The following is a 16383-nucleotide window of genomic DNA, read 5'->3' as shown; positions in this document are numbered from 1 at the left end:
AATAAATCAAGGTTAATGAGAATTGTTTTCCTTATATATCTACCTTAAAAAAAACTTAACTAAAACCATTTTTCAACTTACCCGTTAACGGCATAAAATCCCTACGCTCTATACACTTCGGACAGCATTCATTGGGTAAAAGTTTTTGTTTCGATACCGGACACTGTAGCACTGGACATGTTTTCTTGGCACATGTTAGCTGATTATCCTTACATTGACAGACCAAACAACGATCATCGATTGAGCCGACAACCTCTTGGCCTTCCAAAACGATTTGTCCATTTATTTTGCAACCTTCAAGAGAAGAAATGAAAACAAAGAAGTAATAAAAATTACGATTAACTTCTGAAATAAATAAACAAAGAATTGCAGAATCATCATGTTTAAACATGTCCACCAAGTGTGGACATGTTATAACATGTTGCTTTGTAAGTTAATTATGGGTATTTAATGGGGGACAATTTAAAACAACACGAGTAGCATGTTTCCAGAGTCTGTTGTACAAAATGCGGTGTGAGTGAAAGCGGAGCAAGTCGACTATTGGGTTCACCTACTATGACTTCAGTCGTATGTTAATGATTGAGACTTTTATACCGTCAGCTTAATGGTTTAAACTTCGGTAACATCCTTCATACGGTTTAAGACAACTTAGGGTCGATTTTTTACTCTACTTTCTGAGATAATAGCCCAACATCTCTGAATAAAATGACTCATAGCTCAATAACACTCAAAGGCAGTATGCAGTGGCATCGAATGGCATCATTTTAATATTTATTCCAAACTTACATAAAGTTCGAATAAGAAGAACATAGGTGCAATCATCACGGGACTTCCCATACAAAAGTTCAAAAATTATTATAAATAACAGTTTGGGACTCTTATAACATCTGGCCTGCTATCTGCCAAAGGAGCTGAAAACATCGCAGCCAAAAGCGCTTTAAGGCTCAGGGAGATAAAATGTTGGAGTGAGTCGCGTTCGGGACACGCTTCTGTACTTCACAAATGAGGCTGCCTGTAAGTGATTACCTCTCACCAATAATGAATTTCAAAACGGCTAGGATATTGATTCCAACTAGGAGTGACTGGACTCATGGAAGACCATTCCACAAAGCTTGGCCATCTATATAGGTGGATCCAAAACGGAAGAGGGCACAGGAGCCGGACTCTTCTGCGATGAGCTCGATGTAAGCCGGTCTTATAAGTTGAATCAGTTCTGTAGCGTCTCCCAAGCGAAGGTATTACCATTGTGAAGACCCTAGAACTGTTTTAGGCCAACTTGCGTGATTCTGAGAGACCGATAGTGGTTTTTGTGGATAGCCAGGAGACACTCCACGGACTCAAATCCTGCTCTATCAAGTCCAAGATTGATAACACGTGTAGAGGATTGTTAGGTAGGATGACGAATGAAATCACTTTCTGCTGGGTACCGGGACACTGTGACATAATTGGAAATGAAATTGACGATGAGCTGGCCTCCAAATATTGAAACTGAGGAAGCTGTGCATACCCCACTGTGTCACTTCACCAATAACCTGGACAACTTCTACAGATATCTATTTGCTCGCAAGTGACAGAACGAGCCCGGATGCAAGATCTCGAAATTTTTCTGGCCTGTTATATCGAGTCGTACAATTTCTTCCCTGCTACACCTTAACAAGGCTGAGATCAGAATTTCTGTAGGGGTCATGACGCGGCACTGCCACATAAGATCCAGAACTGGTCTGTGGGACAGTAGTGTCGATTACTGCAGGCTATGCGAGTATGAGGAGGAGACGGAAACGATTGAGCACCTACTATGTCATTGCCCAATGTAAAACAACACAGACTTTTCGGCTACTATGAGTTCTCTTCTGCCTCAGACCTATCTAGCTTGGACCCATCAGTGATTGTTCTTTTCTCAAGAAGTCTTAAATGGCTTTAAGCTTAAAAAAAAACTTTTTTTTTTAACTTTTAACAGACCTTTTATTTCTATCTTTTTTTTCTACTTATAGGATGAGCACAATGGACCTTTGGTCTCCGAGTGGAACCCTAAACTAAACCCTAAAACCTAAAACTAAACCCATTGTGGCGGTAATTTAAAAAAAATGATAGATTGATAGCTCTACGTTTTGCAAGATCAATGAGGACTCCCCTACCAGAATAAGCGCAAAGTGTCACGGTTCACTACATATAACCATCGTGTCACCTGGCTTGGTGAGCCACCGTGGTGCAGTGGTAAGCCCGTCCGCCTTGCACTCAGAATGCCTGGGGTTCAATCCCTGACCAGTAGTGCGATTCTCTAACTCATTTTTTCAGTTACTAACGAAAATCGTTAAAATTAAACTGTTTATAATTTCGATGATTAACGATATTTTTCGGTAAGTTAATCGTAGCGGCCAACAAATAATATTCGTATAGTCCTACCGATAACAAGAGTGTTGTAAACGTTTATTTGGACTTTTCATTCACACTTTTGCAGATTTTTGTCGGTAACTTCAAAAATGAGTTAGAGAATTGCAGAACAGAACATCAAAATTTTCGGTGGTAGCAGATCCCCTTACTGTAATGCTGATTCACATATCCTGAATATTTCATCCAAGAAAAACTTCTCTATGCCGTTCGGGCTGGGCAATAATAAGTAGGTCACATATCATTGAAACAATATGAATCGGCGTACACTCATTGATTTGAGATAAGTCTTCCTTGGCCCTTCGGGGATGTTGTGGGAACATATCAATCAAGGGAAAACTAATTGACCTAGATTGGGAAAGTTCACTAATCACCGATTCAGAGATCTACCCAACCCTTATGATGTTCGGGTAACAGAAAGGACTTTCGGCATTCATCACACATCATTACAGCTGCAGATACTCGCAACATACCTATTAGTCGAATATCCGAAGTGACACCAAATTGCTCAGCAGAGGTGACGGTATTAGCAAATGATCGTGGTGAATTTCGTCGCGCCAATCTCAATGACCCCAGAGTCAAGGAGCCGGCACTGAAAGTTAACAGTTTCGTCCATGAGCATTAACGGAACAAGTGGCTAAATTATCTGAAGAGTTGCAACATTGGAGCCGGAATAAGTGAATTGTGGGCAACAGTTAAATCACTTTCGAGCCCTGGAAAAAGGAAGATAAGACCTCAGTCGCATTTGGCGACGTTACGCTGACTAATCTGAAGAGATGTGCAAATGATTTTAATCGACAGTTTGCCGGGAACCATTGGAGTGGCAGGGCGAAGAGCAGAGTACTAGGTCGCATTAGATCTCTTCCTACCAAGGAGGATCTCTTCCCACCAAGAACACTAAATTATCCAAAGCGATGGGCGCTGATGGAATTTTTCATGGTAATGCTGAAAGAGCTGGATGAACCGGTTGCTAGCCAGCCAACATGTGGCTAGCTGGAAAATGGGCAGGATGGACCCGCTACGGAATCTGGGCAAGGAAGGATGCCAGCAAAGGTGAATTGTATAGACCGAGTTCGCCCTTGTCGCCAGTAGCAAAGACTCTTGATGCCATACTTCTCCCAGCGTCAGGAATAGCTATCCCGTTGCCGATCATAAGCAGGGGTTCACAATATCTGCACACATATAAATCGAGGACTCCACCAGAGCAAGTCGTGCGATAGAACAATCATGGGGGCGTTCGACTTATCAAAAGACTTTGATAATCTCAAGGAATCCACGCTGTTTGAGGACTCTCAGTTTGAAACGTTGGATAACCAATTATATTATATGTGTGGAACAAGAAGTCCAAGCCCCTACAGACGTCATTGAGATCGTAACGAATGCGGATGATTGTACGATCTTGGCGTAGTAGTCCTATTCGACTGATCTTATCACCTTTTGGTTTTGTTGGCTGTAGCAAAAACTCTGAAGGATTTACTGTCACCCAGCATCAGAAATAGCTTTCTTTCTCCACACATATTAGTCGAGGATTCAACCAGAGGCACAAGCCTTTCGAAGGAACAATGGTGGTGGCACTTGACGTATCAAAAGCCACTGATACTGTCAAGCACTCCACATGTTTGAGGACATTGTGCAGACATCGCTCCGACCAAGCTTGAAACGTTAGATAATCAATTGTATTTTGGACGCCAGTCGTACGTGTAATTTAGGAACAATAAGTCAAATCTGCATAGAGTGACACAGCCACGTTTCCCAAGGTGGGGTAATATCTGCGCAACTGTTTAACCTATACCTGTTCTGTATTCTACTCCCCTCAAATGACATAGAGATCGTAACGTATGCGGATGAACATTGAGATCTACAAAATAGGTTCATATCTCCTGAACTGTTTAACCTCTACCTATCCTATATTCTACCCCCTCTTGGCGTGGGGTACCTTCCCTGATGTCATTTGTGTAAGGCCGACCGTCCACTTGACTGATTTTACCACATTTTTCCACGCGAGTTTTTCCATCCGCCAATAAATCTACTCTGCAGTCCACATGGATGGCAGAGGTGAGCTCTGAGTTGAATGTCATGGTCGGTGGCAGCAGAATTCTTACCACCAACTACCCCAAGATTCTAGGGGTCACATTCGACAGCATTTTCACCTTGTCCACGCATGCCACAGCTATCTGCGACAAGTTGAGATGTAGGAACAAGGTGCTCAGGTCCTTAGTTGGCAGCACTTGGGGTAAAGATTAAGAAACTTTGTTGTTCACATATAACGCTATAGGTCGCGATGGAGAAATATTCAGAATGTCAGAATGCCGCCCTCATGTCTTCAAAGATTCTTTGAGTATAGCAACACAATGAATTGATCACGTTGCCCCACCCAGCAATATGAGGAGTGATCTTCATGATCTAAAAAGACAGGTTTAGCGTTACAAGAGAGTACCCCTAGATCACCAGCCCTATCAAGCGGGTTTAAATAGCATTCATACAGATACAGTCGCAGATGCCTTAAACAACTATCGTCTTAATGGGGTCCTCGGGGAATATTCCCCATCTATCGCAACTGAGGACCGTCAGCTGCCAGGACGGTGGTGCTACCGATTAATGTCGCCGTTCAAAACATATGCACAGCATGCGCCATAGGCCTGCATGACACACTGCACCTTTTGAACTGCCCTACTCACCTAACTCCAGTAGCTTTGTTGCTACAACCCATTGAATCGGCGACATTCTTAGAACTGAAAATAGACCCAGAGAGGGATTAAGAAAAATAAGTACAAAAGTAAAGGTCGGCTTTGCCTACAGGGATATACCCTCAGTCAGTGTGAATTGAAACTTTCATCTATTGACAATATCGAATCGAATACCGGCTAAGCAACCGAAATCCGTTTCCTCAATAATTATATAATAAGCAGGTTTCCAGATTATGTGGCCCTTTGTTACGGATGTGTATATGCATGTATAGTTGGATTGAAGCGCAAAAGTGTTGCGGTGGAAGTACATGAAGGATTTTATATCGCGCACATCAGTCATTTCAGTTGATCATTGTATAGAGGTTTTGAACCACTATATCAAGAAACATGGACTTGCCCACTAAAAAACTTATACCTTCGTAATGCAGGCACCGAATACAAATTGTTAAAAAAAAATCAAAGTGCAATAAGCCCTGTTGCATAATGTAAGAAGCCCTTAAATGTCTTCTATTAACAGATTTAAAAGGTATTTCGTAAGAAACCCTAATGTTAGTGGGTCCTTTTGGCGGCCTTTATCGAAAAAAAAACACATTACAACACTTGTCCTCCGTAGTACAAGAGATTTTTTATTCGCTTAGTCGGTGTTCGAATAGATTCGAGTAAGGTTTATGTTCAATTTTTATGGTTACACCCGCAATACGACCAGCATTTCGTCATAGATGTGACTGACGAAAAGAATCGGTGTTGCTGAACTTTCTGTGCAATCAACAATGCCACCATTATTTCATATAGAGTGTCTTCTTAACATCAAACATTTATTTCAATAGTGAAATCACGTTTTCAGTGTTCATTGTTTGTTTCTGTTTTGTTTATTGCTTTTTGTTTAGGTAGTTTAAATGCAGGCGTACAAGCGACATCAGCAAAAAACCCAGAAACAATGTCATTAAAGACCACACAAAGATTTTTGCGGTTTTGTTAATGGTTTGAATGGACATGATCATGAATGGAGGATGGAAGGAAACAAATGTTTGGGAATTTGTTGTTATTGTATAGAACTTGTATAAACAATGTTACTTATGTTTGTATGGTTATCAAAAAAAAAAAAAAAAAAAAAAAAAAAAAATACAAAATTTAATGTGTCCTGTTTTGTTCAGAGCTACTTCGCCGGCAAGAACTTTATAAAAAGTTAAGCAGAAGTTAGATAATTATGGTTATATCCTTGTTAACAACTTTGACATTTGATTTATTTGGTGATAATATTCGACACAATAAAATTATGACGAAAATAAAGTAATTAGCTTTTTTTGAGTAAAAGTTTTTTTATGACATTATTTCATGTTTATTTTTAAGTGTTACACATTTTGTTGAACTTACCTTGACACGATGGACAACATTCTCCTGGTCTTGGTTTTATCAATTGACTGTCATCACACTGTGTGTAGCATTTCATTTCTGTTGCCGTTACAACAGTGCCAACACATTTGTATGATTTACAAGGATTCATGGGATCAGTCCATTCAGCACCACTCGGATATGGCTTTCCAAGGAACATGCAACCTTAAATGGATAAAATTAAAGAAATGTATGTTATTAATATAATTTTTTTTGATGGAGTTGGTAATTAATTTTATTATTATTTTCAAAAGGAAGGTAAGTCTATAAAGGAGACAAACCTTCGACATAGGGCAACAATATTCTTGTAAAGTGGCCAGCTCACCATCAAGTATGCTAGCCCAGCAGATAAATCCTATTGTACGTGTGTGCTTGATAAGTGTGTAGAAAATTAATCAATCTATGAGTTTGGTTTTTTATTTTCGTTCGACATTTTTTCATTCACAATTTCGAAAATAAACACTATTCATCGGGTTTCATTTTAATAATCACAATTATTTTGATTTATAAAACTTATTGATTAATCGAATGTCGTCTTACCTATCCCTAATCAGTAGTTCGATTTTTTAACTAATTTTTTGAATTACCGACACAATTCGGTAAAATTAGAGCCATAACTATGGAACGAAAAGTTAAAATAAAAGTTGACAGAACTCATTTTATCGGTAGACTTTTACGACTACTTTTTTAGTCGCAATCTAACCGAAAACTATGGTTAATTACAGAAAGCTGACGATTCGAATCCTCCCACCCACCACTATCTGACATGCATGTTACGCCTTCGGTAAAGGCTTTTCAGACATATCGGATGTGGAGCGGCTTCGCTGTCCTCGAACTTTTCCTCTTTCAAATGCATATTTTGTTTGTTTTTACAACAGTTTGTTTTGTTTTTTACAAAAATTATAAGAATTGTAATTAATTTCTCTTTGTAATCGAGCTTAATGATCATAATGCGAGTGAAAAAGGAAAACCGACGATTCGAACCCACACACCCACCACTATGTGACATGCATGTTTCGCCTTCGGTAAAGGCTCTTCAGACATATCGGATGTGGAGCGGCTTCGCTGTCCTCGAACTTTTCCTCTTTCAAATGCATTTTCGTTTTGTTTTTTACAACAACAATGGGGATTTTCCCCTTTAGTTGTGCTTTCATGACAAACGCCTAGCGCTGCCTTTGAAAGTACGTGAACGTGGGTTCAAACCCCAGCCTGGCTCAGCTGATTTTATTTTAATTTAAAAACTAGCGGACCCGGCGAACTTCGTCTCGCTATTAAGGAATAAAATTTCATACAAAAACTCAATTTTCGATTTTTCCAATTTTCCGACATTTCCAGAGAGATTTTCCAAAATTTTCTTCCGTAAAGACCTTCTCCTCGAAAATACGAATAACTGACAAAAAATTTTACAGAAATACATTTTTTACACCATTTTTATATATATAGATATTGCCTTTTTGGCGAAGATCATTTTAAGTATTAATTTTTAATTAATTTCTCTTTGGAAGCGAGCTGAGCCAGGCTGGGGTTTGAACCCACGCACACTGGTCGAAACCATTGATCTAGCGGCGCGAAACTCAAAAAATCAAAGTATAAAATTGCGAAATGTTTTTCATTGTATCGATTACAGACACTCTGCTGACAAAAATTTTGTTTTCACTTTTTTGTTGTTGTAAATATTCACTCAGTTATTAACTGTCAAGTGCAAGAAATTTTGATGCACCAGATTTTAACAAAATTGTTGCTAAAAACCTGATTTCATATTTGTTTAATTGTTTAATAAATTCGTTGTAAAAACTAAACAAAGTTTATTTTTTATTGATAGGGGAGGGCGTAAGTTAAATTTAAAAAAAAAATTTGGTGCCTGAAGTTACATAGTTATGCAGCAATAAATTTTCAAAAATTATTATTTTTTTATGTTTTTAGTGCAATATACTTTTGTTGAATGGAGCGTAACTAACAAGGTCCACTGAGGTTCAGTCCAATTTTTCTACTAATTAAATAGGACTTCCTAGATTCCGAATAACCGCAATTCAGCTGCAAATAGTGGCAAATCTTGCTGGTAAATGGTCATGAAAAATAGCTTAAATCTTCAAAATACCCAAAATCTGTCGGTACAGTTATATGGGGGCTATATCAAAATGTAGATCTATGTTCACAATTTTTGAGTGGAGAAGATGTATAACCAACGAGAACCTCCTATGCCAACAATGCCGAATATTGGGAGGTACCGTTATATGGGGACAATATCAAAACGCAGACCTACGTCCACAATTTTTGGTGGAGAATGTTTGTGTCTACTGGGAACCCCAAATACCAAATTAAGCATAATCGGGAGGTACCTTAAAAGGGACCTATACCCAAAAGTGAGCCTATGTCCACAATTTTTGTTGGAAAGGTTTAGTGATCACTAGAAACCCTAAGTACCAAATTACAACTAATTTGGAAGGAAAGGGTGGCTTAAATCCTCAAAATACCGAAGATCAGGAGGTACCGTTATACGGGGGCTATACCAAAATATTAGATGATGTTGTTCATATTTAGTCCATTATTACCCACGGACACGGACGGAGTTTGTGCAAAATTTCAGAACGATATCTCCATTCGTTTCCAAGTTATTAATTTCGCGCCGCTAGATCAGTGATTTCGACCACTGTGCCACGTCCTTGAAAACCAAAAAACAGTTTATTCTCGCATTTCGGATTTCACCACATTATTGACATATTTATTAAATCATCGTTGAAAATATACTGAAAACAACGTGATAGAGGCATTTTGAAACAGTGACATGATCTGAAGAGTTATGTACTAAATTTCAGGGAATATTTTTCCAAAAGAAAACATTAAGAAAATATAACAGTTTTGGAGATATGGTGCAAAATATATGCAAATTATGGAATTTTTTGATATATTTTAAAATTTGAGGCAATAAATGCTGTTATTCGAGTTCGGTATTTCTCCAAATATTTTATTCGTGCGCTTATCTACAAATTTGCTTCTGAGGTCAGAAGAAGATTCGCATTGGTTTCAGAGCTATAGCCCCGAATTGCTTTAAAAAGTCAATATTTAATCATATTTATATTGGGTCATAAAATCCAAGGTAGATCTGACACAACAAAACTCAACTAGGGTTTTTATCGTTTGTGTCTGTACTTTCAGAAAGTCCTCAGTTCAAATTGTTTGCACAAGATTACTTTAAAAATGTTGCACAGTGTTATTAAAATGGCACAGAACCAATCCCAGAAGATCCTATGGAAAATATATCATTCAGCCACGACAAGTAGGTCGACTGAACAAAAATAAAGCAGCAGAATCCAATACCAGTGAACTGCTCAAGACCGAAGGCGACAAGTTGATAAAGTTCAAAAAGTAAACGAAATGGGTCATGTTTACTTTAGATAATCTACACAGCATCACATTCTGAGTCGATTTATATATGTCCGTCCATCTGGCCATGTATTTTTATAATCATAGTACAGGTCACATTTGTTATCCTCTTCCTTTTGAAAATAGATATATCTACCATATAAATTTTTGTCCGATTTCAGGTATTTCATACACCAAACACGCAATATCTGTCCAATATTGATAGGGTTTGGAATATGTGTTGTAAATGGGTCTAGACATAACTTAACAAAATTATATTTAAATCGGTTCAGATTTATATATAGATCCCATTATACTTTCACCCGATTTCGTGTAATTTATGCACCAATTACGCTACGTAAGTCCAAATTTGATGAAATTTAAAATGTGTGGCGAAATTCGCTCTAGATAAAAGATTGCCAAATTATTTGAGATAGGTTTATAATTAAATGTAGCTCTCATATACATACCACCAATATTTTTGAAAATTTAACATAGCTGAAGCCAATGTTTACCCTTTTAGAACACGCGACTTGTGATTGTATATTATACAAATTAAATATTTTTGGATAAAATGAAATGTTTTTGGACGTGGCAAAAAATATTGGCCTTAAAAGATAATTTGCGTGGAAGCTGTGGCTTTGTTTATGTTAAAAAATGGGCAAAAATGGGTTGAAGCCAACATGTCTCTTTTTGTTTTCTCTCGATTTGTGAGTAAACCACACTTCTCTCGATTTTTCTGTCAAAGTAAAAGTGGAAGCAAACTAAATAAGGATCATCTCACTAATGTATTACTTTTCAAAATTTGAACTGCTTCTACCATTAAATGATGCTGGCATTTTGAAGCCAGATTTACAGTGTTTTTTGAAATTTTCTTCTAATTTCATTCCGCAAACAGGTTTTTCAAAAAATCATGTATAGGATTGTAGTACTTGCGATTCCACTGCAAAGAAAAAACTAGTGCAGCATCTTCGTTTTAGCGGAAACACAGATTTGAAAACTTCACTGATAAGGGAGCTACATTCATTTTATCCCAAAAAATAGTGTGTGATGCTACATCCACGGTTCTTAATTGACCATCTTCAAATAGATATATATAGATGTAGATTTTTCATGGTGGACACTGAAATCGGATGCGGACAAAAATTGTATGCACTTTTTGCAAATTAGCGATATTTTATAGGTTTTTTAATGCTAAGATGCAGCCGATGCTACATCTTAGAATCCAAATTATATTTCGAAAAATATATACAACTTAATAGATATGGCCTTGCTGTACATGAAAATCACATGCAGACAAAATGATTTTGATAATTACGCTATTTACACGTATTTTAAAATGCATATAAATTAAAATGGGTTATTTGACTTCTATTTCCATTTCAGATGCTTTGAGATATATCCTCATCAACCCAATTACCTTCCCTAATGGGAAAGCTTTAATATGAATGTCAATAAAGCAAAATCCGTCTATTTTATTGGGAGATTTAAGGAAAATGAAGGAAGTTTTCCTACAGATTTTTACAATATTTTCTACTACATAATGAATGTGAAAAATATTTTTTCAAACAAAAAAAAATTTTTTTGACCAAAATATGTACTTATTTTGGCTGTAACATCGAAACTATAACACCAATCTGTATGATTGTAGTCTCATTTGATTCGCCGTGAAGTTTTGATCCACAACAAATGTTTATGTAATTTTATGACTACTAAATGGGCCTTAATTTTGAAAAAAGTTGACTTATATTCAATAATTTTTCATTTTTTTGTACATTCCGCGAATTCTGTGTAACATTTTGCAGGTATTATGCAATCTACTCGCTTAAATCACTTCGAGAGAACTTTTTTGTAACAATTGTGCTCATTAAAATAATTAGCGTTTTATACCCTCCACCATAGTATGGAGGGTATATTAAGTTTGTTTTTCCGTTTGTAACGCATTGAAATACTCATTTGCGACCCTATAAAGTATATATATTCTTGATCAGGGTAAAATTCTAAGTCGATCTGAGCACGTCCGTCCGTCCGTCCGTCCGTCCGTCTGTGGTAATCACTCTAGCATCCACAAAAATAGAGATAGGACGCTGAAATTTTGAGAAAATGCGTCTTTTGTTTGCAGGCAGGTCAAGTTCGATGATGGGCTATATCGGTCCACGTTTTGGTATAGCCCCCATATAACGGTACCCCCCGATTTACGGTATTTTGACGTTTTTAGCTACATTTTCAGACCGATGTAGATATAATTTGACATTTGGGGTTCTTAAAAGTCAATAAACTTATATAACAAAACTTGTGGACATAGGTCCACGTTTTGGTATAGCCCCCATATAACGGTACCCCCCGATTTGCGGTATTTTGACGTTTTTAGCTACATTTTCAGACCGATGTAGATATAATTTGACATTTGGGGTTCTTAAAAGTCAATAAACTTATATAACAAAAGTTGTGGACATAGGTCCACGTATTGGTATAGCCCCCATATAACGGTACCCCCCGATTTACGGTATTTTGACGGGTTTAGCTACATTTTCAGACCGATTTAGCTATAATTTGACGTTTAGGGTTCTTAAGTGTCCACAAACATATACAACAAAACTTGTGGACATAGGTCCACGTTTTGGTATAGCCCCCATATAACGGTACCCCCCTATTTGCGGTATTTTGACGTTTTTAGCTACATTTTCAGACCGATGTAGATATAATTTGACATTTGGGGTTCTTAAAAGTCAATAAACTTATATAACAAAAGTTGTGGACATAGGTCCACGTATTGGTATAGCCCCCATATAACGGTACCCCCCGATTTACGGTATTTTGACGGGTTTAGCTACATTTTCAGACCGATTTAGCTATAATTTGACATTTAGGGTTCTTAAGTGTCAACAAACATATCCAACAAAACTTGTGGACATAGGTCCACGTTTTGGTATAGCCCCCATATAACTGTACCCCCCGATTTGCGGTATTTTGACGTTTTTAGCTACATTTTTAGACCGATTTAGCTATAATTTGAAATTTAGGGTTCTTAAGTATCAATAAACTTATATAACAAAAGTTGTGGACCTAGGTCCACGTTTTGGTATAGCCCCCATATAACGGTACCCCCGATTTACGGCATTTTGACGTTTTTATCTACATTTTCAGACCGATTTAGCTATCAATTGACATTTAGGGTTCTTAAATGTCAATAAACTTATATAACTAGTGGACATAGGTCCATGTTTTGGAATAGCCCCCATATAACGTTACCGCCCGATTTCAGGTATTTTGAGAATTTTACCAACAAGTTTTAACCGAATTATCTGTAATTTGAAGATTTGACATTTGAAATTCTTAGTGGTCACCACACCTCTCCACCAAAAATTGTCAAGAAAGCCCCCATATAACGGTACCTCCCGATTTTCAGTAATTTGATGATTTTAGCTACAATATTAAACCGAACAAGCAGTAATTTGACATTTGAAGTTCTTAGTGGTCACAACACCTCTCCATCAAAAATTGTCAACATAGGTCCATGTTCGGATATAGCTCCCATGTAACGGTACCTCCCAATTTTCAGTAATTTGGCAATTTTAGCTACAATTTTTAACAGAACTAACTGTAATTTGACATTTGAAGGTTGTAGTGGTCACCACACATCTGCATCAACAATTTTCAACATAGCCCCAATATAACGATACTTCCCTATTTTCGGTTCTTTGAGGATTTTACTTAAAATGTTTAACCGAACGTAGGTCCATGGTTTTGTATAGCCCCAAAACAAACCTCCCGATTTTCCGTAACTTAGCTTTATTTTTTGGACGAACTTTCTGTAATTTGAAATTTAAAAGTCAACAAAAATTCTGCAACAAAAATTGTTCATTTAAGTTCATATTTTCGTATAGCCCAGATACCTCCGAACTAGCTGTTAATGACATTTGAAGTTCCCACGTTATGTACCGATTTTCGATATTTTGAGGATTCTAGCTAAATTTTTTAACCGAATTAGGAGTTATTTGACATTAAAGGCTCCCATCAAAAACTGTCAACATAGGCCCATGTTTTATTATAACCCCTATATAACAGTACCTCCCAATTTCTAGCCCACCAAAAATTGTCAACAGTTAGATATAGGCACCATAAAAAAGGGCCTCCCGAATGAAGCATTTTATGTACATTATCTGACATTTTAACGTACTCACTTAAAGTTGGGGACAGGAATGAATATTTTATGGTGGAGGGTATGAAAAGTTCGGCCCGGCCGAACTTAATGCTTTTTTACTTGTTATAATATTTTCTTTCTTAAAAAGCGAAATAAAAGCGCCATATTTTTTGTCCGCAACAACCAAAAATTGGCTCGCGACCAGATTCGTACTGGGAATTTTTTTCTTAACCTACATATCAAAAATCGTTGATGTAGCGCGAAAAAAATTCGTCCTTTTTTCTGAAATCGAATATGAAATAATTGACAATATTCGTGATATATGTTCACCCGATTTCATGTATTTGATTCCCCAAACACGTAATGTCTGTCCAATTTTGATGACATTTATAAAATGTCACCGAAATCGGTCTAGAAATAATTTTGCTAAATTTTATTGAAATCGGTTCAGATTTATATATATTTATTTACACATTTAGAGTGGTGTAGTCGGCCCCGCAAACTTTGGTTCGTTCCTTACTGGTTTTTATAAGTCTTTGTTCAGTAGACCATATCAACACATTAGCTGCGACTACCTGGACGTCGGGCATATACCCCTTATAACTGTACCTCCCTTTTTTATGTATTTGGAGAACTATACGTAAAAAACCTAAAATTTAAAATATAACGTTTATTACGTCTCCCAATAAATAATTGACAAAAGTGATATAGTCCCCACAAATTGATTGAAAATTAACTCCTTGGGATCTTGTCATTTTGTGATCTTTGTAGCTCTACCTTTATCCGTTTAGCAACAATTTGAAAAAAAATGTCCTTTCCATAATCTGATCACGCAATCGTTATCTGTTGCTCGGCACTACAGGAGGATGTTTAACTCTTTGGTCGAATTTTCGGACTTCATTCTGGCTCATGTACGTTCTCGCTTTTAACTTGCTCTCTTTTTCTAGCATAAAGATGTTTCTGGAGTCCAAAATTTGTCTAAACTTATTTTAAGTTCGAAGATGGGTCTTATCGGTCCACTCCTTCAGCTACCTCCCCCAGAAAAAGTTCAGAACTTTTCTGTAAAATTGTGCATACGATAACTCTCGAAGACAGAAACCGAGTTGATGTACATCGTAATATTTCTGCGAGGCATACATATATGAATTTTTTTATATGGACATTCTGGAAGAGTGGAGTTTAAGACCTGTTCTTGAATCGCTTTGATATTCTTTGTAACCATTTGTATTCGCCGGCTTCATTACGACGATACAAGTTTTTTTTTCAGGAGCATGTCCATACTTCCTGAGAAAATGGTCAGAAAGCTCCAAAAAGTTCTTTGGCATCATGGGTACTGGCTGGAGCGCACGATAATTTCGAACGGATCAGCCGATACGTTTCAAAATTTGGCGTTCGTAATATTATGTCCACACTTAGTTTATGTTCGAATAAGGTTCATATCGGTACACTATTTCCGGTACCTCCCCCTCAAAAGTTAAAAAAAAATTCATTAAAATGGTACACGCGATATCACTTGAAAGGAGGAAACTGTGGATATCATAATATTTTGTCGAAATGTAATTTAACTTCAAAAACCAGTAAGGAAAGGATCAAAGTCGGGCGGGGCCGACTATATGATACCCTACACCACTGTGAATATGTAAAATATAAATCGGAGCTATATCCAGATCTTAACCGATTTCGATATAATTTGGCACATTTATTTCTAGACTGAATTCGGTCACACATTCCAAATATCATTGAAATCGGACTTATATATCGTGTTTGGAGCAGAAAATACACGAAATCGGCCGAAAATATATATGGGTGCTATATCCAAATCTGAACTGATTTCGATATAATTTGGCACATTTATTTCTAGACTGAATTCGGTCACACATTCCAAATTTCATTGAAATCGGAAATATATAGCGTGTTTGGTACAGAAAATACGTGAAATCGATCGAAAAAGTATATAGGAGCTATATCCAAATCGGAACCGATTTCGATATAATTTGGCAAACTTATTTCTAGACCGAATTCAGTCAAACATTCCAAATTTCATCAAAATCGGACGTATATAGCGTGTTTGGTGCAGCAAATGCGTGAAATCGGGCGAACATATATATGGGAGCTATATCCAAATCTGAACCGATTTCGATATAATTTAGCTCATTTATTTCTAGACTGAATTCAGTCACACATTCCAAATTTCATCGAAATCGGACGTATATAGCGTGTTTGGTGCAGCAAATACGTGAAATCGGGCGAACATATATATGGGAGCTATATCCAAATCGGGACCGATTTCGATATAATTCGGCACACTTATTTCTAGACCGAATTCAGTCACACATTCAAAATTTCATCAAAATCGGACGTATATAGCGTGTTTGGTGCAGCAAATACGTGAAATCGGGCGAAAATATA

At 37.1% G+C, this 16383-nt stretch overlaps 1 protein-coding gene across 3 annotated transcripts in view; it reads right to left on the bottom strand.

The window, feature by feature from the left end:
• cv-2 (crosveinless 2-secreting protein) overlaps positions 1–16383 on the bottom strand; it is a 393914-nt gene that overhangs the window by 9690 nt on the left and 367841 nt on the right. For all 3 annotated transcript variants that reach the window (XM_073988356.1, XM_073988357.1, XM_073988358.1), the window contains 2 exons: positions 6450–6632; positions 82–294 (listed from right to left, as the gene is read on the bottom strand). In XM_073988356.1, the coding sequence (XP_073844457.1) occupies positions 82–294; positions 6450–6632 (396 nt within the window). The remainder of the gene's footprint in view (positions 1–81; positions 295–6449; positions 6633–16383) is intronic.

This window comes from Musca autumnalis, unplaced genomic scaffold (assembly GCF_047663935.1).
Source record: "Musca autumnalis isolate F117 unplaced genomic scaffold, ASM4766393v1 scaffold_5, whole genome shotgun sequence".
NCBI lineage: Eukaryota > Metazoa > Arthropoda > Insecta > Diptera > Muscidae > Musca > Musca autumnalis.
The sequence above is the reverse complement of the archived record's forward strand: the minus strand, read 5'-3'. Positions and strand labels throughout refer to the sequence as shown.